The sequence below is a fragment of the Electrona antarctica genome, assembly GCF_951216825.1.
Source record: "Electrona antarctica genome assembly, chromosome: 23".
Taxonomy (NCBI): domain Eukaryota; kingdom Metazoa; phylum Chordata; class Actinopteri; order Myctophiformes; family Myctophidae; genus Electrona; species Electrona antarctica.
In genome coordinates, this window is record NC_136804.1 from 18,501,183 (window position 1) to 18,523,489 (window position 22,307).

General features: G+C 40.6%; 2 protein-coding genes across 2 annotated transcripts; one reads left to right on the plus strand and one right to left on the minus strand.

The window, feature by feature from the left end:
• The first annotated feature begins 624 nt into the window (after window positions 1–624).
• Window positions 625–4,462, plus strand: LOC306916623 (tetraspanin-8-like). Its single transcript, XM_079494578.1, has 7 exons — window positions 625–710; window positions 1,413–1,487; window positions 2,129–2,227; window positions 2,908–2,997; window positions 3,412–3,477; window positions 4,000–4,083; window positions 4,199–4,462. The coding sequence occupies exons 2-7, from the start codon at window positions 1,425–1,427 to the stop codon at window positions 4,304–4,306; spliced, it is 510 nt and encodes a 169-aa protein (XP_079350704.1). The 5' UTR covers window positions 625–710; window positions 1,413–1,424; the 3' UTR covers window positions 4,307–4,462.
• A 3,505-nt stretch (window positions 4,463–7,967) lies between these two features.
• Window positions 7,968–21,141, minus strand: LOC306916175 (tetraspanin-8-like). Its single transcript, XM_079493938.1, has 10 exons — window positions 20,909–21,141; window positions 18,483–18,548; window positions 15,578–15,694; window positions 14,867–14,941; window positions 14,642–14,737; window positions 14,122–14,214; window positions 13,156–13,224; window positions 12,395–12,478; window positions 8,614–10,575; window positions 7,968–8,406 (listed from the first exon to the last, which is right to left on the minus strand). Exons 1-9 carry the CDS (start codon window positions 20,966–20,968, stop codon window positions 10,444–10,446), a joined length of 792 nt encoding a protein of 263 aa, XP_079350064.1. The 5' UTR covers window positions 20,969–21,141; the 3' UTR covers window positions 7,968–8,406; window positions 8,614–10,443.
• Between the last annotated feature and the right edge of the window lie 1,166 nt (window positions 21,142–22,307).

The window sequence follows — 22,307 nt, forward strand, 5'->3', positions numbered from 1 at the left end:
AATTGTATTTCTTTTTTTACAAATCACAACACGAAATGAAAATAACCAAAAAACACCCATAAGACAAACAAAACGACATCTTCTGAATTAATACTTGGAGATGCATGGTGCACAGGTGCAGGTGCAAATTGTACCTGGTTGAGCCAAATATAACATTACAATCACTTCATGTTGCTATGACTTTGAAAAGAAACAATTTGCCTTTTTGTTTCCTTAAGGCCTTGAGCTTCATCCTGCTGGCGATAACAGTAGCTGCCCACCGACACATCTCTGATAATGACAAAGTAAGACTAGATTGTGTGTTTAGTGAATAAGGTTGGTCATGTTCTGTTCACTTCATCTGTTTGCATAAAGGGGTCATTGAAGGGGTGCCATTAACATAATCATCAAAATCTGTTTAACTACTTTAACCCTATAAACATCAGCTACAAGTTCAAGAAAATATATTGCATGGGGGGTCTTTGGCACCAAATATTTTCAGATGGGGGTCTGTGTGGCCAAATACAAATTAATTTGGGGTTCCTTGACATGAAAAAGATTTGATAACACTGACAAACAACCAACCAGACTGTCCTTATTTTCCTCCTCAGCTGGAGGAGTTTGGTTTGTCTGGTGTGGTGAAGCTCTACATCCTTGGCTCATCCTGTCTCATTCTCTCTTTCGTCGGAGTGTGTGGAGCCCTGAAGGAGAATAGATGGTGCTTGATTGTGGTAAGATCTGCGGTGTATGTGTGTGTGACTGTGTGAGTGACTGTGTGTGTGTGTGTGTGTGTGAGACTGTGTGTGTGTGTGTGTGTGTGTGTGTGTGTGTGTGTGTGTGTGTGTGTGTGTGTGTGTGTGTGTGTGTGTGTGTGTGTGTGTGTGTGTGTGTGTGTGTGTGTGTGTGTGTGTGTGTGTGTGTGTGTGTGTGTGGTCATGACCTGACTCAAATCATGACAAATATAGGAGACGACACACAGAAATAAATGCCAATTTATACTTTACTTTTAGAGTGGGGTGTGAGTAGTCAGTTGTATCAGTAGTGTAGCATGTGTGAGAATGTAGTGTATGTGCAGGTGCATTAACTAAGGACAAAACTAACTAAAAAGAACCAAAACCAAACAATGTTTCCTGTGTAGGGGTGAGAGGGAGAATGGCATTGACCAGCCTGCTTAGATACTCCTAGCCAGATTGGAGTCAGGTGTGCCTCTTCCTCTAGGCACACCCCGGTAGGCTGGTCCCCTCCTCCTACACATGGACAGAGAACAACACTATCAGAACACAGCAACATCACACAAACAGGATGGGTCATCACAGTGTGCAAGCGCGAGCGTGTGCATGCAAGGTTGGCCTTACAATGTTATATATGAATTAAATGAGTCTGTAACTGTATTTACTTTTTGATCTTTGTGTGTGTGCGTGCCTGCTTACTAGTTTGCAGTTGGGATGGCAGCAGCCAGTCAAATGATGATTGTGAACACATCGGTAAAGTACCAACCTGTTTATGAGGTGCGTTCACGTTCACCATCAATTCTATACAAAACTATGATCATTATGTATATCACAATCCACTATAGGCCTATGTATTCCTATTACAATAAAACTCCTTTAAAAGGATTGTACACACTAAAATCATCAGTGTTCATTTATTCATTTGTAACTGAGTGATATCCACTAATTTGTAACCCTGAGAATCAGTGGCGTGCACAGATACACTAGGTGGTGCTAGAGCACCTGCCCTTTGCCCTCTGGACAGCAATGTGCCCTTTTGAAGAAAAAAAATGTTTTTGTGCAGTGTACACTGTACAGTATGTGGACCATGGTGACATTGATCAATTCTTTGATCATTCAATTTTTATTTGTTTTCTGATCAAGCAAAAACACAGTACAATCATTTTAAAGCACACAAAACATTGATCAATTCTTGATAAAAAGCTTCTAATATATTATTTATGCCCCAAAATCTTTAAATCTCACACTATTAAGGCAACCGGCCGGTTCCACGCGCTGCACAAGGTGCCCTTTTTTCACTTGAGCACCTGCCCCTCTAAATGTCTGTGCACGCCACTGCTGATAATGTATTCATTTGTAACAAAGCACAGAAGTGAATCATTATTATTTGACATGGTTGTTGTGATGTCGGTCTACAGAAGGAGGTGCTGAACAGGGAAGCATCATTCTTGTCCATGATGCCTCTGAGTGGAGCCAGCAAAAACAACCGCACCTTAATGGACGAAATCCAAATATATGTAAGCACAAAACTATTTATTTTCATGAGTAAAACATCGGTATGGCAGAGTACGTTAATACGATATAACGAGCACACCTGCAGTGGTTGGAGGTAAGGCTACTCTTCCATTGAGAAATGTAGATTTGTCAGGTATAGGACAAGTACATAGAGTTATAAACATAAAGGATAGAGTGAGGACCGGGAGCGACAGCTCAATGGAAGTTGCTCAGTGGCGTTTTGAAGCACCCGGAAGACTGCCGGAGGTACCATTATAACTCAATGGAAGTTGAGAGCGGACCTCAAATTTGAGGTCAGGGTTGATGCACGTTAGGCACATGACGTCACTGAACGTCCATCCACCTCCATGACCGTGCTGCAGTTCCACGTTTGGCCAGTAGGTAGTGGCAGCTTCAACGTTGGCCAGCCCTTCTGGGGGCTTGGACACGTCGTACCTGTACTTGTTGACAAGTACTGCCTGAAGCTCATAAGCCTAATATCTCCCCTATAGCCAAGAGGATTACCTCTGAATTGTATTCAGCGTCATTTCTGTACAATGAACATTAAATCATCTCATGATACTAATACATACTAAAATGTAATGTATGTGTTAATTGCCATCTGTTTTTAACTTGAGGGAACATGATGACACGTGTGTGTGTGTGTGTGTGTGTGTGCGTGTGCGTGCGTGCATGCGTGCAGTATAAGTGCTGTGGTCTAGTGGAAGGCTACGCAGACTGGGGCTCGTCCATTCCATTCACCTGTGTGTGTGAGCACCCAGGAAGGAATTGCGTAAGTATCGTGCACATTTGCGCTGCAAGAGCCTGAGTGATAATCTAACTAACAAGAGTCTTTGAGTTAAATTAACACCGGAGTTTGCTTTGTACAATAAAATCATTAGACCGCTGGTTCCATGCCATTAGAACTCATTTAACATTTCTGATGGCAGAACCGGCTTACTTCTGTAGTCATTCAGTGCCGTTTCATCAGGAAAGACACTTTTGAATGGTATGGCACTTTTGGCATGGTACATTTACCTTATAAATATGAACTGAAACAGACCATAGATGCTCTGCCATGTAGTGTCTTGTCATGTTTTGATTGTGTATTTCTCTATTTGTCTTAAATCTACAGTACCACAGTGAATCAAGATAAGAGCAATGTTCTCTGTGTGAACATTATGACATTTAAATTCTCCATCCTCAGGTGAGACTTCGGGGAAATGTCACTGTTGGCACATCAATGAGTAAGAATCAGTTTGTTTATCAAGAGGTAAGACAACATATTTTATATCAGTGGTTTTCAAAGTGGGGGCCACCAGTGGGGCCAAATTGAAAGGAGAGTTTTTGTTATAGTGATATAGTGATTATAGTGTCAGTTAACCACTTTCAACCAATTCAAGATTGAAAGGTTTTCTAAAATGTTTGAAAATAGCTATAGCCAATCTCCCTGGTCAAAAGTCTATGACCAGACCAACAATTATGAAGTACCGGTATTATTATGATAGTTGAGCTGGTATGTCATTATAAAATGCTTTATAATGGTATGTGATTGTTTTGTTAGTGCTTATAGATATAATTATACAGTATTGTAAGCACATTATAATGCATTAAAAGTAATGCAAAATAATGCATTATAGATATATCTAATTATATTTTGTGCTAACACACAAGGAATATTTGCTTGGATGGTACTAGAAAAGAGGTGGGTGAGAAAGCAGACGTTAACTTAATTTGTAACTTAATTTTCTAATACCCATCAACTAACAGTAACACCCATCATTTTTGCTTACAGCCTTGTCTGCATATCTACATGGCTTCTGTGAAACGTGCATTCTCAATCGTGACAGGGTTCAAATTTGGAAGTGCCATGTTTTGGGTATGTTTATGCATTTCATTGTTACATACATACAGATCCTTACATCTGTAAGAAAATATGAATAATAATTAATTATTATTATTGCATGCATGTGTGTTCGCTACTTTGCTTGCAGGGGGTTCTACTCGTTCTGAGCATCAAACTCATGGTTCAGATGAAAAAGAAAAAGGCGTTCCTGGAACTTCTCCAGACGTACAAATACTGCCCTCCAAGCATGTCTTAAGTGACCATCACACTCGCATTACTAATTGAATATTCTTTGGGATGCTCAGGTGTTCAGCTTTTGTGTTGGCGCATGTAAAACTAACAAACAAACAAAAACACACACACACAAAAAACACCCTGCTGTATCCCCATAACAACCACCTGGATAAATTGACAAGCCAATTAAGGAATGTTAGGGCTTATACAGTTCCTGACCTGCAGTATACTGCAGGGTTGTTTGTCAGCTGTTTGTGTGAGCCCCAACGAGAAGGTCCCGGGTTCCATTCCCGCCGGGGACACTGGGGGCGTGTTCTCTCCTCCGTGTCATCAGCAGCCCTTGTGGGGTTGACGAAAGGGCCTTTCTGTGTGGAGTTTGCATGTTGTCCCCGTGTCCCCTATAGGGTAGGTACCCTCACAAAAGCATGCAGTAATCCTGGTCTCTGCCTCCCCTGATGGAGGGGAAAGGTACTGGTTTAAATAACGTGTTCCTTCCACTTCAATGCACTACGTCCTCCCAGGAAAACTCCCCCGTCAGGTGATAAGAAGCGGCCTGCTCACTCCTCAGTCCTCATGCATTGAAAGAAGCATGAGCAGTTCAGGGTTCTCCCTAGCTTAGAGTAGAGTAGCGCCCAGCATTACAGCTTACTCATTGGTACTGGGTGAAAAAAAAACATTTTTATGTAGTTTCAGAATGTACGAATCTAAAAGGCTCGTTCCATGTTCATAGCCATTACCCGAGGATTACACTCTGTAAATGTATTATTTTGTCAGCTGAGGTCGACTTCTGACAAAGCCTACTGTATGTTTTATTTATTTTCTTTTACTTATTTTCTTATGTTTTTGTTCCATTGTCGATAGGTACAATAATTTGTGCCATATTCTATTTTATTTTCATTCACAAATTACGGATATCTCATTTTGGATCAAGAAACCCTTCATGTCATTCTCGCTTCAATCCTAATCAACGTCAGTTATGCAATAGGGGGTGCTTCAACACCCAAGCAATCATGATTTCCCAGACTCCCAAAAAAACAATTATTCTTTCAAGGCCATTTTAAAATGTGTTCAGAGTTTTGGTGAGATCATCGCAATTTTTTTTTGTATTATTGTTTTCAGGCTATGCATTACGTAATTTGTGTCTGCCTGGAATTCCCAGCAATCATGACCTAACCTGTAACACTGTTGCCAACTTGCCCATTATGACATACAGCAGCTGTCCATGAACTGTCTCCTTGTCCTGATTTCACACTGGGTTATGTACTGTAGGCTACACTGTAAAATCCTCAGTGTTCATTTAACCCAGAGAATGTACAAATGTAACCATATAGACCAGGGGTGGGGCAACTTTGACGATGGCGAGGGCCACTATATTTCCACACTCACTCCAGAGGGCCACAGTGCATATTACTGTCGTAGCAAAAAATACGCGTCGCAGTGCGATGCGTTTTGAGCTTGTAGATCAGCTATTTTTGCTATATTTGAATTGAAAACCTGAGTAATTTTTTTGCTATTTTTTAATTGGAATCCTGAAAAGTAACATTTGTATTTAATTTCAAATGCATTGTTCTAGTTATGTTAACTTTATGAACATAAAAAGACATTGGACACAAAAAGACAATAACATTTTAATACTAGTCATTAAGTAATTAAAGTGGGTTTGGAATTGTAACAGCTGAAATCAATACTATATCAGTATTCTGATATTAACATGCGGGCCGCATTAAGTGAAGGTGAGGGCCGCATGTGGCACCCGGGCCGCCAGTTGCCCATGCATGATATAGACCCACGTGGGACCATTTGGTTACATTTGTGCACTCTCTGAGTTAACAATGGATAAATTAAATGGTGATGATTTTGCTGTGCATGGTACGAGTTTTATCCAAATGAATTCAGCCTGACGGAAATTATTTTGCACCCACATCTGCACTTTGATAATTAATTAAGAATTACATACTTTAAAAAAAATGTTAACTCTTGTTATGTGCATTTCATAATCTCAGTATGTTTCGATTATGATTATTTGAACTCATGGAATGAATACTTGTTTTTGAACAAATGAATAAAAGAGAAAATAAAAACCTTCTCAACTCCCTTTTTCTCTTTTCCTTATGTGTTACCGGTGATGGACAAAGTACTCAACACCAGTATGTGAATAATAGTAATTGGTCTATCAAATTTGAACTGGACATGCTTTTTGACATTTTCTATGAAAACAATTAAGATTTTCCAGAAAGGTTCAACAAATATCACTCAAATATGACTAAAGTTACTCAAAAATGATTACTTAATTGCAGTAGAAGTAAATGTACTTCTTTACTGACCATCACCATTTGTTGCCTTGAGCCAAGCCCATTTCCCAGTAGCACTAACTGTAGGAGAAAACTTTCACACACCCAGAAATCAGGCGTATGCAACTATGCACAGGTCCGTAGGCCATCAATGAAAGCAATAAGGTACACCCGCACACTACATCTGCTCGGCACATGAGTATTGTCTTATTAAATGAAGCTAGTAGCACTAACAAAATGACACCTGGGCTGTCAGGACAGCTCATTTAAACCTTCTGCTCATAAATGTTTATCTTTCATGCTGTTTGCCTTGACTGGGTTCCACGCTATTCATTAGCTGTAATGACCTCCGCGAGCAGTGGTGGAATGCATTGAATACATTTACTTGAGTACTGTATTTTGTCATTTGTCATTTTTAATACTTTTGAATGTTTAAATATTTTTAAAAGCAACTTTTTAAGTCGAGTACAAATTTCACTGAGCAACTTTCACTTGTAGTTGAGTAATATTTGACCAGGACTACACAGTATGCTTTGACCAGCTCAGGCCTTGTGGTTAGAGAGTGTCTGCCCTGAGACTGGGAGGTTGGGGTTCAATCCCCGGCCGGGTCATATACTGTCAAAGACTGAAGGGTTTGTATTTATTGGGCATATACTATAGCGTCATGTCCAGGGGGTGTAATTGTAATCAAGCTGCCTCACACTACAGAAACAGGAGCCCTATGGGCCTCATGGCTCGGCAAGGCCTTACTTACTTACCTATTCTTTGACTCAAGTGCTGGGGTTGAGTACTTTGTAGTAGTTTGTACACCATTGTCTGCCAGACACGGGGGAGGTAAACTGTGGGTTTTATTGAAGATGACAGTCCCTTCCTAATTTGGCCTGAGACTAGAACATCAAGAGTGATTTCATCACGGAGGACCTGTTTTCGTTCAAACATCAAGGGAAGTGAATTCAGCTTGCATGAGTTTGTAAAAGCAGGGTCAGAGGAACCTCAGGGTGGTCTCTGACAGGCTCCATGATATATATTACTTTAGTTTAAATTGATAATAAGTTGTTCCACACAAAAACGATTATCCTAATAATAATAGTTGTCGCCAGACTCCAGGCGGAGCTAAGATCTATGTCTGTGGCGAGTGGCGACAGGAGAATCTCCTGGCAGAGATTCTGTATTTGGACCTGCTGTAGTGGACTACAGCAACCTTTAAAAAAAATAATTCATGCCCATTAAAATTTCTTAGAAGAAGCAGGGTAGGTGCTGTCCTCTAAAATTTGATTTCCCATAAGTAGTAAAATAATGTAAAATGAAAATAAAAATAATTTAACTATCAAATCTCTGAAACAAATTATGGAGAATTATTATATTTATATAATAGAACATCATTAAAAACAATAACAAAACATCACTCATTTTATTACACACCAATCAGAGTGGTGAATTACAAAGTATGTTCACAAATCCAAACCGAAAAACAAGACTAAACAAATGATAACAAATGGAGAAAACATTATTTGGAAGTTACATTTACAGATATTATACGTTTTTTCCCTTGGCATTTCACGTGCAGTAGTCTCGCGTTGCCAGACTGTTGCCTCTCACAATTTTCAAATACAGTCATACAGTCTGGAGAACGGAAGCTCTGATCATGAGCAAAGTGGAAGTGCAGCGGGCCAGCGGCAGCCCCCTCCTCCTCATTTCGTCTTTTCGCGCAAATTTATCCTAATATAAATCGAAATCATCTAAACATAATATAACTTGCTGCTTAGCAGAAATGGAAATAAAAAGGCTAGATATTTTGAAAAATACTTTTGTGAACCGAAATGCGAGCTTCCTTAGGGCCGATTCATACTCCTATTTTACCGCTGTTTCGGCGCTGTAGTGCCGAAATGATTTCGGCTCGTCAGAAATTTTCAGTAGCACCGAAAAGCCGACTTTAGGACGGTACCCGCCCCCCCGAACCTCAAATGACGTCACATTGTAGGCTCTACAGCGCCGAACCGACTTTTATTCGGCTCTAAAATAGGAGTATGAATCGCGCCTTACTCGGAGGTGTAGTTCCAGACTCTATAGCATTCAGAGATTGTGGAATAGTTGTCTGGCATCGCGAGACTAACCTGCAACTAACATAAAAAATACATTTGATCAAAGCAGCAAAAATCATGTTGCTTTGTAGTAGTATCTACAGTACAAATTAAAATCTTTTATCTCTTCTGGAAGTATTTGGTTGCCAATTAGAAACATTTGAATATTTCTGAGATTTGCATCCCATGTATAATTACAATATGTACATTCAATTAGGAAGGGAGAAAAACAACTGTATAAAATAATGTCATGGTATTTGGTTATTACATGAGTTCCGTTGTCAGTGCGCTCCATTTGTCACAGGATATGGCTGAATATGTTTAGTCAGGAGCTAAACAACTAAATGCAAAAGTCTGACATTTGCGTGAATGTGTGTAAACCTCTTTTTACAGTCATGTCTCCATCAGTGCTTTTTCTTCAAAATATATATCTTCAAAAACAGCTTATTAGAAAGAGAAGTCTTTCCACAGTTACAATTGACTTCACTCCGATGAGTCTTTATTCCTGCATGTTAACATTTCAATCACATTGCTATTATCATTAAGTCTTTGTGAATATTTGTCAGTGAAGGGTAGTGTATAATATTAAATCCTGACAGCTTAATGAAGAAGACTTGATTTCACAGCTTGGATCCCACTATGGTTTCATATCTGTTAGTCAGGTTCTCAAAGTGGGGTGCTCGAGCCCCAGAGATCCTTGGGGTGGCTCCAGGGGGTCCCCAGCAAAATATCACAATCAATTTAACCACTTTGTCCATATTTTATACTTTGGCTTTTTGAAAAATGTTGAAGTCAAGTTAGAATAGTCAAATCTTTTCTTCTGCGAGTCCCTGGTACAAAATATTTTCAGATGCGGGTCCACGGCCAAATTAGGGGTCCTTGACATTTAATTAAAAACGTTTAAGAACCAATGTGCTAGTGGACCAGACCAGAATTTTAGAAATATATATTAATGTTATATTATCATTAAAATCGTATTATGCCAATTATTTGGGAGCCCATTTGCAATACTCTGGCGGCGCACCAGCGTGCCCCGGCCCACAGGTTGGAAACCACTGACCTGTACCATATATCAAACAAATTGTTCTCTAGGAGTATATTAGGTTTCAGAAATGTCCGTGTAAACCTTCAACGTTAAGTGTGAGGCTCTGTATATATCATTTTCTTCCCATGTCCTTGTTCTGCCCTCCTGCTCTTCCTCTCATTGTTTATCGCCATCATTTGCAGTTTGATTATGATAGATCCACCCTGTCCAGGCCTGTGCCCCGGAGGACCAAACTCAAGCAGGTTTTTCCATTCATAAGCTACAAGCAGCAGCTGATGGTGCATCAACCACTTTAAACAACGTATATTTATACTTTGGCTCTTTGCGAAGAATTTTGAGAAATGTCTACCTACTGTATAGTACATGCCCAAAGTAGGCATGCCAGTTTGAAAGTGAGTGGGATCAGCTGTAGCGTTTGGTTGGACGAACTGGAACTGCCCTCTGTGGTTCATAAATAATGACAGCAGTGGACATTTTGAAAAGCTATTCCGTACACAAGCAGATGCTGTTCTGTATATTATTTATTCTGTTCATCACCATAGGAGGACTAAGGACGTTTGGTTAATTATGACTTTGAAATTGAAAATTGAAATTTTGTGAAGCTACTGTGTATACAAATACAAAGTATTGTTGCTGACTGTTCTCCGATTACAACATCACACTGACCCTAGCCTTCTTCTAAAATCACACGCACGCACACACAAACACACACACACACACACACACACGTGCACGCGAAGGCTCAGGCGTCTGCAGACGTTATGAGTGTGGTGTAATTTCCTGCCTTGGCATTGATGCTGTAGACCACTGTAGGGACATCCGTCTTTCTCCTCATCTGGCAGAGGATGGCAACAGCCAGCCCTGTGGACACCACCTATAGAGGGAAGGGAGAGAGACGTACAGTATAGCAGTGGTACCCAATTTGAAAAGATATTCCAGGGACCGCCATAAGAGAAGATTTTTACGGCTCTAGCAGTGATTCTGAACCCGTTTAATTTCAAGGACCCCCAGTTTGACATGCATTAGTCTACAGACAGGCCCTCATTTAAAGGCATTTCTACTGTATCTCTGGGACCCCAATTTATATTGTAAAATCAATGTTAATTGAAGTCTGAGAGTGTACAAATGGAACCAAATGGACCCGTTTGTACCCTCTCACAGTTACAGACCCATAAGGGTCCATTTGGTTCCAAACTATCATTTAGCTTGGGACCCTCTGGAACTCCCTCAAGGACCCCTGGGGGTCCCCGGACCCCACTTTGGGAACCACTGCAGTATAGTACACTGTAGAGCCATCCATTGTTCTCTACAGTGCTGCCATACATTGTCATTGTTACATAACCTAGTCACGTCACCAATAAAACATGTTGAAATAAACAGATTTTCTGAGACAGGTTTACAGGATCATGGGTATAAAATTACTACAAAGGTGACACAGACAGACAGACGTTACAACGGGTATAATAACGGGTATTGCATAACAGGGTGGGGCATGCATTGCCTATTTGCATCGTATCCCGACTTGCATGCTTCCCGAGTAGGCCGGTACCCAATGGACACCTGTCTAGTAGCCTAATTATAATAATAAATAATTATGAATAAATAATTAGATTCATAGCATCAATAGTTGCAGTTGCAACTTGCAGTTTTTTAAGCAAAATGTTGTAGTCGGGTAAAGGGAGTGCTTGATTCAGAAATGAGGAAAAAGGGGTATTGAAGACAAAAACTGTTTGAGAACCACTGTGACAACATGAGCGCGTGGACAACCTAAATCTCTGCAAAACTGAAAGAGGTGCCAACTCGACAAGCTTTGCCAAACGTAATTTTTTCTGCTATGTGGGGCAAAGTGTTACATGTCATTCGCCTGCCTCCTGGCAAACACACACTCCCATTGTAGTCAGTGATTGGCCACTTGACACTTCCCTTTCACATCTGGATGAAGGCTGTCCATTCAGATGCCAACAGAAGAGGCTCATTCATCTCATCTCCCAAGGGACGGACAAAATGTATCACCGGCCGAAATAATGCTCAAAATGTCAGCTTAATTATGCCACAATAAAACTGAAGTGATACTGTAGACATAAGAGCAGACCTACTTTCTATACAAGACTATCTATCTATTGATGACTCACACATTACTCTTCATGTGTTCTGATGATGTAGTACAATGTAATATGACTTTGTTTTTCTTGTTTGCACAGTATGTGCGTGAGAGATGGACTCAAGCCTGATGATAGATGGAGAAAGTCATTTAAACGGTATGTTACATGGACTTGTGAAATACTAATGTTACAACACATACTGAAAAACCTTCCCAGTGTGGAGAAACAGGAGAGAGAGAGAGAGAGAGAGACAGAGAGAGAGACTAACGTTATGATATTCTAAAAACACACAGCACCAACACTTCTTTCTACATATGACTGTACGACATACTATTTGACTCTAAAAACTACTTTGAACTGAACTGAACTGAACTGAACTGAACTGAACTGAACTGAGACAGACAGACAGACAGACAGACAGACAGACAGACAGACAGACAGACAGACAGACAGACAGACAGACAGACAGACAGACAGACAGACAGACAGACAGACAGACAGACAGACAGACAGACAGACAGACAGACAGACAGACAGACAGACAGACAGACAGACAGACAGACAGACAGACAGACAGACAGACAGACATACCCAGAGCAACATGAGTCCCAGTGATATTGCTATAACAATATTAATGGCCAGAATCACGTGAGCGATCAGGATCGGAAGGCATGGCTGAAAAAGAAGAAACATTAAAATGGCATTAAAGCCTGATTCATACTGTACGTCTTGTCATCTTCTAGTTGCATTTGTGTGGTTTGGGCTTTACACTTACTGTACACACTTGTCTGCACACAGACACACGACATACATCTAATGTTAGGTCATGTTGTTGCAGTCATAGCAAATTAGAGGAAACAGAATTCTATTGTAATCAGTCCAGTGTGTGTGTTAGCAAAATGACTCCAGAGCAGATGGATGGATTTTCATGCACCAGGGATATAATCAGTAGGCTGCCCAAAAAGGGTCAAAACGCACAATGTCACAATCAAGATCAGGGTCAAGGTTACATAATCATATGTCATATGTGTCATATGTGACAAAAGTTGGGACATTGGTGCACTGGTGCAGGCATGGTTTGGTACTTCAAGAGCGTTTTTATTCACGTTCCTCCCTTTCCCATCAACACTTTCGGACTGTGGACTGTGGAATCAGTTAATTTCCAGTTGATCTAACAAAGTCTAACAAAGACCAAAGTCCTATTCGCACATGATTAGTATTATATAGGGACCCCAGGTCATTTGTAATAATCATGAAGGACGTCTGTTTTTTTTTAAATCCTGTGCAAATAGGACTTAAGCCACTAATCTAGCAGTTTTAAACAAACAAAAACAAAAAGAAAAACAACCGACCTCCTTGTAAATCATGATGGGCTCATCTGTGCTCTCCTCAGAAAAACTGCTGTTCCTAGGGACCGCCACCTGCAACAAGCATGGGAAAGAAAGAAAGAAAGAAAGAAAGAAAGAAAGAAAGAAAGAAAGAAAGAAAGAAAGAAAGAGCACAAGCATACAGAAAGAAAACCAAACCACCAGTCAACAAGCCAATTGCAACCTTTATGAGCAGAATAAATGAGTACAACATGATGAGGTGTGATGAAATAGAATGTCTTAACCACTTAAGCCCTGCTTAACACGTTGACTGCGTTATAAATAAATCTCTAACTCCAGTTCCCAGCCGGGGTTTTCACTAACCTTTGAAGAATCACGCCGTCGCAATTGTACCTCCATTTCATGAAAATCTGCCTGAAAATAGTCCCATCGTTTGTGTTTGAGTTGAAAAATCCACCACCGCGGCGATTCGAAACAACAACACAGAATAGAGCGAGATGGATTACGCACCATTACGCACCGTAGGCAGGTATGCATTGAGCCTCAATTTCCCAGAAGCCCTAGGAATCGAGCATCAGTGGGTTTGTTTTCAGTCACGTGATCCAAACGCGTGACGTGGTGTCACGGATGTCCGACGGAAACACTGTATGTCTTAAAAGTTATCAAAAAACGGCGAATAAAACATAAGTCGAGAATAGCGTGTTCCGCGGGGAAAGACAATGGAAAAAAGTCAGGAATAACGTGATCTGCAGGGAATGTGTTAACCATTGTCGCAATTTTTGTATATTTCTGAATATTGTTTTTGAATAGTTTTGAATATGTTCACCTATAATGACAAAATAAGGACGCTACAGTTGAAGTGGTTAAGCCTAATCACACAAAGCTATAAACCTGCAGTTAGAAACACAAAGCCAATAGAATCCTCCGGTCCACTAGGAGGCGAGACAATAAATGAGAAGGAGCACTTTTGGGTTAGTTTTTGATACTCACACAGTTGCTCAGTTCGTCCTCGTTGCAGAGGCAGGACTCAGGGACATCGTCGCCCCAGTCCTCGTAGCCCATCTCCAGTCCACAGCACTCAAACTGAGAGACACGAGGGCACAGAGCGGACTATTAGGATACACACACTGACACCGCACTGGCACATGTTGACACGTGCATGCATGCACACACGCACAGACACAGTGACATACTGTATACATCAAATATACATCAGAGACAGACAAACACAAAAATCTAAGATTAACAATAGCATACTACAGAACAAGCACACCATTCAAAGTAATAGGGCGACCGAATAGAACAGGGCGGCCATGTCCATTGAGTTCAATGGAGAAGTGACGCCCTGCTCTATTCCTCAAGCTCTATGGTGCGGGTTCTCAATGGAATCAGGCAGCAACCATAGGATCATAATAAGGTTGTGATAAGGAGGCATTATTTACTCTAGAAATGGCTCAGCAAAACGAACACATACTCGGTCACACCCAAGAACAAGTAGACGACAACCTACATTGTACTGCATGCCGTAGAGCAAAGCTTTGGAAGAGTCGCTGGCTTCGCTGAGCGGTATCATGGCCTGATGTTCCCGCTTGATCTCCTCACCGACCTGTGGGGGAAAAAAAACGTTTATTCACCAAATCAATGAAGCATTGAGTTTAGTTTGTGGTCTGTGGGTTTTCTTTTGTGGTTTTGTTTATGGATTTGTTTTTCATTTAAAGCGTAACCGTGTGTGTACCTCATGTCGAGCCGGCAGTGCTCTCATGAGCTCCACGAACAAGATGAAACTGGTCAAGGCCATTCCGACTGTGAACTAAAACACAACGCACGCGTGCACGCACGCACGCGCACACACACACACACACACACACACACACACACACACACACACACACACACACACACACACACACACACACACACACACACACACACACACACACACACACACACACACACACACACACACACACACACACACACACACACACACACACACACACACACACAGTACACGCAAGTCATAAGTCAAAAGAGAAAAGATAAAGATACAATACATAACTTCTTTGTGAATCAAACTATTCTAACAAATCTAACAAATTATTTTAACCAATCTCTATGTTACAATTAGGTCCACGTGTAGCTGGGTAGGACCACTACTTGTTGATAAGAGGTAACACTAAAAATGTTGAACTATGAGTTAAATTCCTGTGTAGAACATGAAGGTTATAGATCACAGCAATGAGAAGAGCAGGAACTGGGGTCAAAGCCAGCACTCTCTTGCATGCCAAAACCCATCATAATCATGTTATAAATTCATATGGACTGGCTTGACAGGCTTTTTCCGTTTCAATCAATCAACAAATTACTAGCTGAGGCAAACAGAAGCACACTGTGTCATGGGTTTGTGTTGGCCAAATGAGAGAAAGGTTATGTTTGTGAGACTTACTAATACGAGAGCCCATCTCTTCTCTTTGCAGATTCCAAACAGACCGATTATGGCCAACAGTAGGGTGACAATGTCCAGGGCGTAAAGGATCGTTATTCCTGTGATCAGCTCATCCATCTGGGGGAGAGACATCACATTTTTTTCTTCTCTTTTCTTTTTGGTCAATCAATGCCCTGCTTCGTCATACAAGAGTGTCAAGCAAAAGTAGTGAAAATAGCCTATCTATAAGCTCACATTGAGTTTCACGGCTATTTTCGCCCTTTCGGAAATATTTTTGTTCTATTTCCTGTACAGTAACGGTTTTGGACATTTCCACCTGACAGCGACAAAATGTAATGATTATATACAGTAGGGTAATACAATCCTCAAAGAGAGCCGACTCACATGCCTTCATCCAAGGTTATATTAATAGTTAACTAAAATGAATGAAATATTTACAACTACATATACAGTTGATAAAATACATTTTAGTTAACAGAAATATATTTACTGTATAAGAGGCTTTACCGAAGAATTATAACCATATACCTTAGTTTTTGTCTTTGTCTGTGTATTTCATACGTAAGCCTATACTTTTGGTGGATGTGTAAACTATCTTTCAAAGTGGTAGCTGTGCTTTGAATAAACCTTTTCTGACTTTTTAAAAGCTTGATCATGAGTCTGACAAATACAATTAAAAACTAAAACGAATGAAAACCAAACGGAAAGTAAGAAAATTAAAACTAAACTAGTAAACCTTGCCTTCATCTCAACTTGTCTCGCTCAATAAAGAGACAGCAATGCAATGTGGACTGTGTACCCCCCTTTGTAGGTAAATAAATCCAGTTTTGTGGCAGGCAGGGTCGGGTTCAGATGGTGGTCAAGGGATGGAGAGAGGCAGACACATCCCATTGGGACTATAAGGAGTTCAGTTAACCGTTTCCCCATTATGTATCATTTAGTTTGTTGAGTGACCCATGCAATGACACACATATGGAAGCCTTTGCAAGTGAAAGTTTGTTTTGACAAACGCTGTGTCAAAATGGCCGAACTGTTTAGCTCGGCCGAGGTCGTTTTGACCTGCTTTTCTGAAAAGGAATAACGGACTGTGTGCATGAGTTCTGTTTCCTCTATCTTTTTTGCAGCCCAAGGTCAATCAATTGTGGTTAGTCACCAGTGCCACATTGGTGGTTTTTGTGTTGTCTATACATAGGCATAGCATGTGTTCACAGTTCATGATTCTTCTCTATGTCCAGAGTACTGCATTGAGTTTTAAACTTTTGACAGATCTTTGCTTTCGTTTATATGGTTTCCAGTTTCACATTTGGGGAAAAGACCGCCTTTAATGTGAGAATTAACCAACACCTTTTTACTCTCAGCTGACTCTGTCACCCAGGGCGACTTCCCACAAGTGACTTGTTGGGGGGGATTTAGTGTCTTGCTCCGGGAACCTTCCGCAGGGACATGCGGAAGTTGGCGGTTGCGGGGGTTGAAGCCAGATGTTTCAATCTGGCTCTAAGGCAGATTTCATTCAGCAACTTATAATCTATTTCATGGTCTCGTCATTCAATGCCAAGAAGATACAGTGAATAAAAGATATATAACTGTATGTTCCAGAGTGTGTATCTGATTAGATTTTAAGCAGGGAACTGTGGTCACATGTGCCTGTGGGTCAGTTGAACACTACCCATTAGGGCAGTATGCTTTGCCATAAAACTTATCTGACAAAGAAATTCATACCTGTGTATCATACAATGTTAACACCCTGAGTGCACAGGACGGAGTTCTCCACCCTATCAATTAGTAACGCCCAGCGCTCAAGACGGAGATTGATCAAAAGGACGGAGAAATTATTGATATCAAAACAGATCGCATCGCTCCACAGGCTGGGAGTGTCTGTTGCGCAACACTCAATGTTATTTTGCGGTGGGACGTCATCGAAAATGTTCCCCCCCATTTTAGCCGACGAGATCGAAAATCTTAAAACGTTAATTACTCTTGATCTAAATCATTCCGTCCAATTCTAAGAAAAGATTATGTGTTAGACGGCCCACTGCGGTTTTACGTTAGAATGAATCATACCTCCCGTTGTTGTCGATCGCGAGAGAGTTTTGGCTACATCAAGCTACTTCAGCCACATCCGGGATAACATCCGGTCCGTCGCTAAATGTGCTCCGCTGCTATAAATCGCTGGGTGCTATGATTTAATGGATTAAATAACCCCAGGCTTTCGGGGTGTTAAATGAAACCTATCAATCCTTTTCATTAGCCACCACTTCCTTGGTGATTTTGTCTTGCAATTGTTCGTTTGATATATCTACAGTGTGTTCTCCTCTGTTATTTTCTGTCAAGAGTTTTTCATTTCATTTCATTTCGACACATAATATGTTATCTAGTAGACCAGTCTAGTAAAACTCAAGGCCGGACACTGCACTCCCTGTGGTGGTGTGGAACGTGTGTGTCAAATTTGAATTCGGTGGGGCAAACGGTTCTCGAGTTACATGGATTACAGACGTACACACAGAGATGTGGTGCATTTATTGTAAGATTTGGTTTCAAGTTTTGCATTTGTGGTAAGACTGTCTTTAATGTGAGGAAACACCCCACCTTGGCTTGTCACTCTCAGCTGACCCTGCCATCCAGGGCACTGGCCTACTCTACTTTTTTGTCAACAATTTTGACGTATTATTACTGGAATATTTCACGTTTTCAATACTTTATACTTCTACTCCACAACTTAGATAACAATTATATTTTGAGAGAGAGAGAGAGAGAGAGAGAGAGAGAGAGAGAGAGAGAGAGAGAGAGAGAGAGAGAGAGAGAGAGAGAGAGAGAGAGAGAGAGAGAGAGATAGAGAGAGAGAGAGATAGATAGATAGATAGATAGATAGATAGATAGATAGATAGATCCAGGTATTTGGCGTTACCTCCTCAGCTCCGTGGAGGTATCCATGACTAAACAGAGTGACTGCCAGCAACAAAGCACTGATGGCCTGCAACAACAATCACAACAATAACAATTTAGTTTAAGCCATGTATCTGATGCTCTTATCCTCAGTGACTTACAATGAGCAACACTATGAAATCATGTGCTCATTTAACTCTGAGAGTGTTCAAATGTAACCGCGGGTCAATTTGGTTACATTGGTTCAGCCTCATACTGTAGTTAAAGACCCATAATTGTCCATTCGGTTCCTAACTATCATTAATTTAGCTGGGGACCCCCTGGAACTCCCCCACAGTAACAAATGATAAATGGACACTGATGGATTTACTGTGTAGTGCTATCTCAAACAAGGACCTTTTGGCAGGGCCGGCATACTAGTCTATGCAGATATATGTGTCTGCAGTAGGATCGTTTATAACATTTGAACACATGCACAAACTAATAATATCAGACTCACTCAGGTATCCCCATCGAGACTAAATAAAGGATTGAAGCGGCAGGCAGGTTGATTTGTCAATATTTAAATTTTGTGTTCTACTGTCACAGATATTAGCACAGTGTTTTAATTTTTGAATATGCCTATGTTTTGGAAACAGAAAAATTAATTTTAAATTATGCTTCACTGATAAATAGGCTGTTGAAGTTGTAGGTGGTTCCTGGTTGTACAGTTCTCAATCAATCAATCAATCAATCAATATGCATGTTGGTCATGCTTAGGCCTGTAGTCGGCCATGCTGTTATTCTCTGGTTAGATTAATAGTACTGGAGGTGTGTACAAACTACAAAGTGCCACCATATATACCCAAATAGCCTACTTATAAACATTGTAGGCTATAGGCCTACGGTTGCTTATTTGACACTATAGTGGGTTACCATTGAAAGGGTTCAATAAGCCGAAAATGCATAGTCATATAGCTTATGTTAGTCTAGATGGAACAGGGGTCTACGCGCATAGGGTGGATTTTTTAACGCCACCTGTTTTTTCTTAATCTTTGTTTGAATGGAACAACCTACTGAGACAAATTAACCAACTTTTCTATACAATTTGGAGAATTAATTAAAGTGGTTATTATTAAGATTCAAGCATAGGGCAAAAACTGCCAAAGAATAGCTGAGAATGTTCAGATCACATCTATACTTCTATTTTCAGTAACTTTTTGGGGTGGATTGTTTTTTCTTTCAGATTCTACAAGGTACCAACCTGAAAACATTTCCCAAGGGGTTCCTTTTTAACCCTTTCTTACACTATTACCAAAGCCCAGAGAATGCATAACCTTTTAAGTAAACAACTCACAGAGACAAATGAGCACATATATTACCATACAATGTGTACCTAAGGAATTAATTTAAATGGATATTATTAAGATTCCACAACTTGACTCTATTTATTAATACAGGGGGGGGAAAGCTGAAAATGTTTTTTTTCCCACCCTATTTATTAATAACCTCTCAACATCTACTAGAACTGTACCGTACGAGTAGCCTACATGTACCACCTATATATTTTCCACATATTTTAAGTGGCACTCAAAAGGTTGAGAACCAATGAATGTTCTAGACTATATAGCTATGTTGAGCATTAGTCATCTACTAATATTAGGCTATAATTAAAAACACCCGGTCACCGCCCATGTAGGCTACAGCTACGACTCGTCACCGACGTTACTCGGACAATTGTGGCCTATCGATGCCTGTGACTCGAACAGGTGTGTGGCGGAGACTATGTCGAGAAAACAAAACAAAAAAAACATGTTGTTAACGACGCTTTCGTTCGTTTTGGTTCAAGTCGGGGTTTTGAACCCGAAGTTCCGAACTGACCAAGATCCACATCCACACTCACAGAGTCACACTACTAAATACATCTACGGTCTTCTTCTGGTGGTGTTTATGTTTACAAGTTCAACGACGTACCGGTTTCGTCTTGTAACATCGTGCCCACGCGGCCCCACCCCCTCCAGTACAGAAATTGACCGGTGTAACACTGGAATTGGTAACCTATTGAATTCCGTGACTACAGTAGTATTACTATAGCATAAACGGCGCACAACCTGAGAAGATGGGTGGTAAAAGCACCCCTGTTAGGCCACACCCTGACGGCGATTATTAATTCTAGACCGTTATGACTTATGAAAGACCGTTGTGATTGAGTCACATAATCCGATACGTCACCAATGTTGGTGTACCGCCTGGGGTCCCGCACCGCGCAGAGAAAGTCTGGATGAAATATGATTCCAGAATGAAAGACAGGATAGCCTGTCGCAACGAAAACAAACGACATGTGTCCGATTCGAAGCTGTTTATTCAATTTTAGCATTGTTATTCAGGTTTTCCTTTTTTTTGGTCAGTTTTGCATGGCTTCAAAGTTCATATATTCATAAGTAATAAACGAGACCACTTGGCACTTACCCCGAACAAACTGGTCAAGATAATGAACCCTCTTTTAAGACAGACGTTCACTGTCCCCATGATTTATTAGCGGTCAGGAAAAAAAAAAGTTTAAAGTGACCCGATATCCTCAGTAAAGAGAAGGAAACTTAAAAAGGAATACTATGAGAATGTTCACAAACAGCCTGTGCTCCCTAGTGTGAGTGTCCACAGCACCAGCACCATTGTGCGAGCCTTCATGTTATGGTGTTTAAAGAGGGAGGGACCGTTAGTCTGTATGGAGAAAACGAGAGAGAGAGAGAGAGAGAGAGAGCGATAGGGGGGGGTGCAGGGAGAGTTCTTTAATAATAATGATACCTAGGCTACATATTAATTCAAGCACACGCGTGTGCACACACACACACACACACACACACACACACACACACACACACACTTCAGGCCCTTTATTGGCATGGGAAAACATACATTGCCAAAGCAAAAAGTGGAACAATATATTAAAAAAGTACAATATTGAAAGTTCAAATCTCCAATAAATCCATTTCTATACCGAGATGGCGAGATCAGCAGCAGCACTCGATGCAGATAGTGAAGGAAAGGATTCAAAGGAAAGGAAAGGACACAATGATTAGTCAGAGAGAATGAGAGAGATAGAGAGTGGCAGAGTTTTTAATTTATGAAATGTACAGTAGAGTAGGCTATATGAATTTGTTTTGATGTTTGCCAATGCGATTCATGCCTCTAAAGAACAATTAAACAAGTTAGCTTGAGCGAGCTAAGAGGGAGATATATCAAATTCACCCGACAAAAGCTGGTTGAAAACGAGAGCTTCACATTGTGTGTGGGTGTGTGTGTGTGTGTGTGTGTGTGTGCACAATATCCTATGAAGAAGGGGCAGGTTACATTGAAGTTGGTGTGTAGTGTATGTGTATATGTTTATTATTACAGCCGAAGCCTACCACTGCAGAGTATGTGCTGGAAATTCTTGAACAAATACACAACAATAATTATGTTTGTTAATTTCTGGTTAATTGTATGTAGGCTAATCTGTCTACTCTTTACTGCAAGAGAATAATGACAACACTGCTGAAAGCTACGCACAATACAAGTTTTATGTTGCATCTCGGCCCGGGGGAACTGTGTGTGTGTGTGTGTGTGTGTGTGTGTGTGTGTGTGTGTGTGTGTGTGATAGAGAGAGAGAGAGAGAGAGAGAGAGAGAGACACCCTGAGATGTGCACACAGAGTTTAGGAGGCTGCATTTCTAGGCTAATACAAAAGAAGATAATGAGGGATCATTTGAGCTAAAAGTCTTGAATTCAATTCAAAACAATCAAAACAAAACAATGTAGGCCTATGTACAAATTAATATTGAATATAAATAGTAATAAAATAAATGTGTAAACAGAGCTGTGTTACATTG

Excerpts from the sequence above, each read along its gene's own strand:
- LOC306916623 (XM_079494578.1), top strand. The coding sequence starts at position 1,425 with ATGGCAGCAGCCAGTCAAATGATGATTGTGAACACATCGGTAAAGTAC. Across the intron at positions 2,998-3,411 it reads AGCACCCAGGAAGGAATTGC|GTGAGACTTCGGGGAAATGT; the intron begins GTAAGTATCGTG and ends CTCCATCCTCAG. Across the intron at positions 4,084-4,198 it reads TTGGAAGTGCCATGTTTTGG|GGGGTTCTACTCGTTCTGAG; the intron begins GTATGTTTATGC and ends CTTTGCTTGCAG.
- LOC306916175 (XM_079493938.1), bottom strand. The coding sequence starts at position 20,968 with ATGGGGACAGTGAACGTCTGTCTTAAAAGAGGGTTCATTATCTTGACC. Across the intron at positions 14,942-15,577 it reads AGAGATGGGCTCTCGTATTA|TTCACAGTCGGAATGGCCTT; the intron begins GTAAGTCTCACA and ends GTTGTGTTTTAG. Across the intron at positions 13,225-14,121 it reads AGGACGAACTGAGCAACTGT|GTGGCGGTCCCTAGGAACAG; the intron begins GTGAGTATCAAA and ends TGCTTGTTGCAG.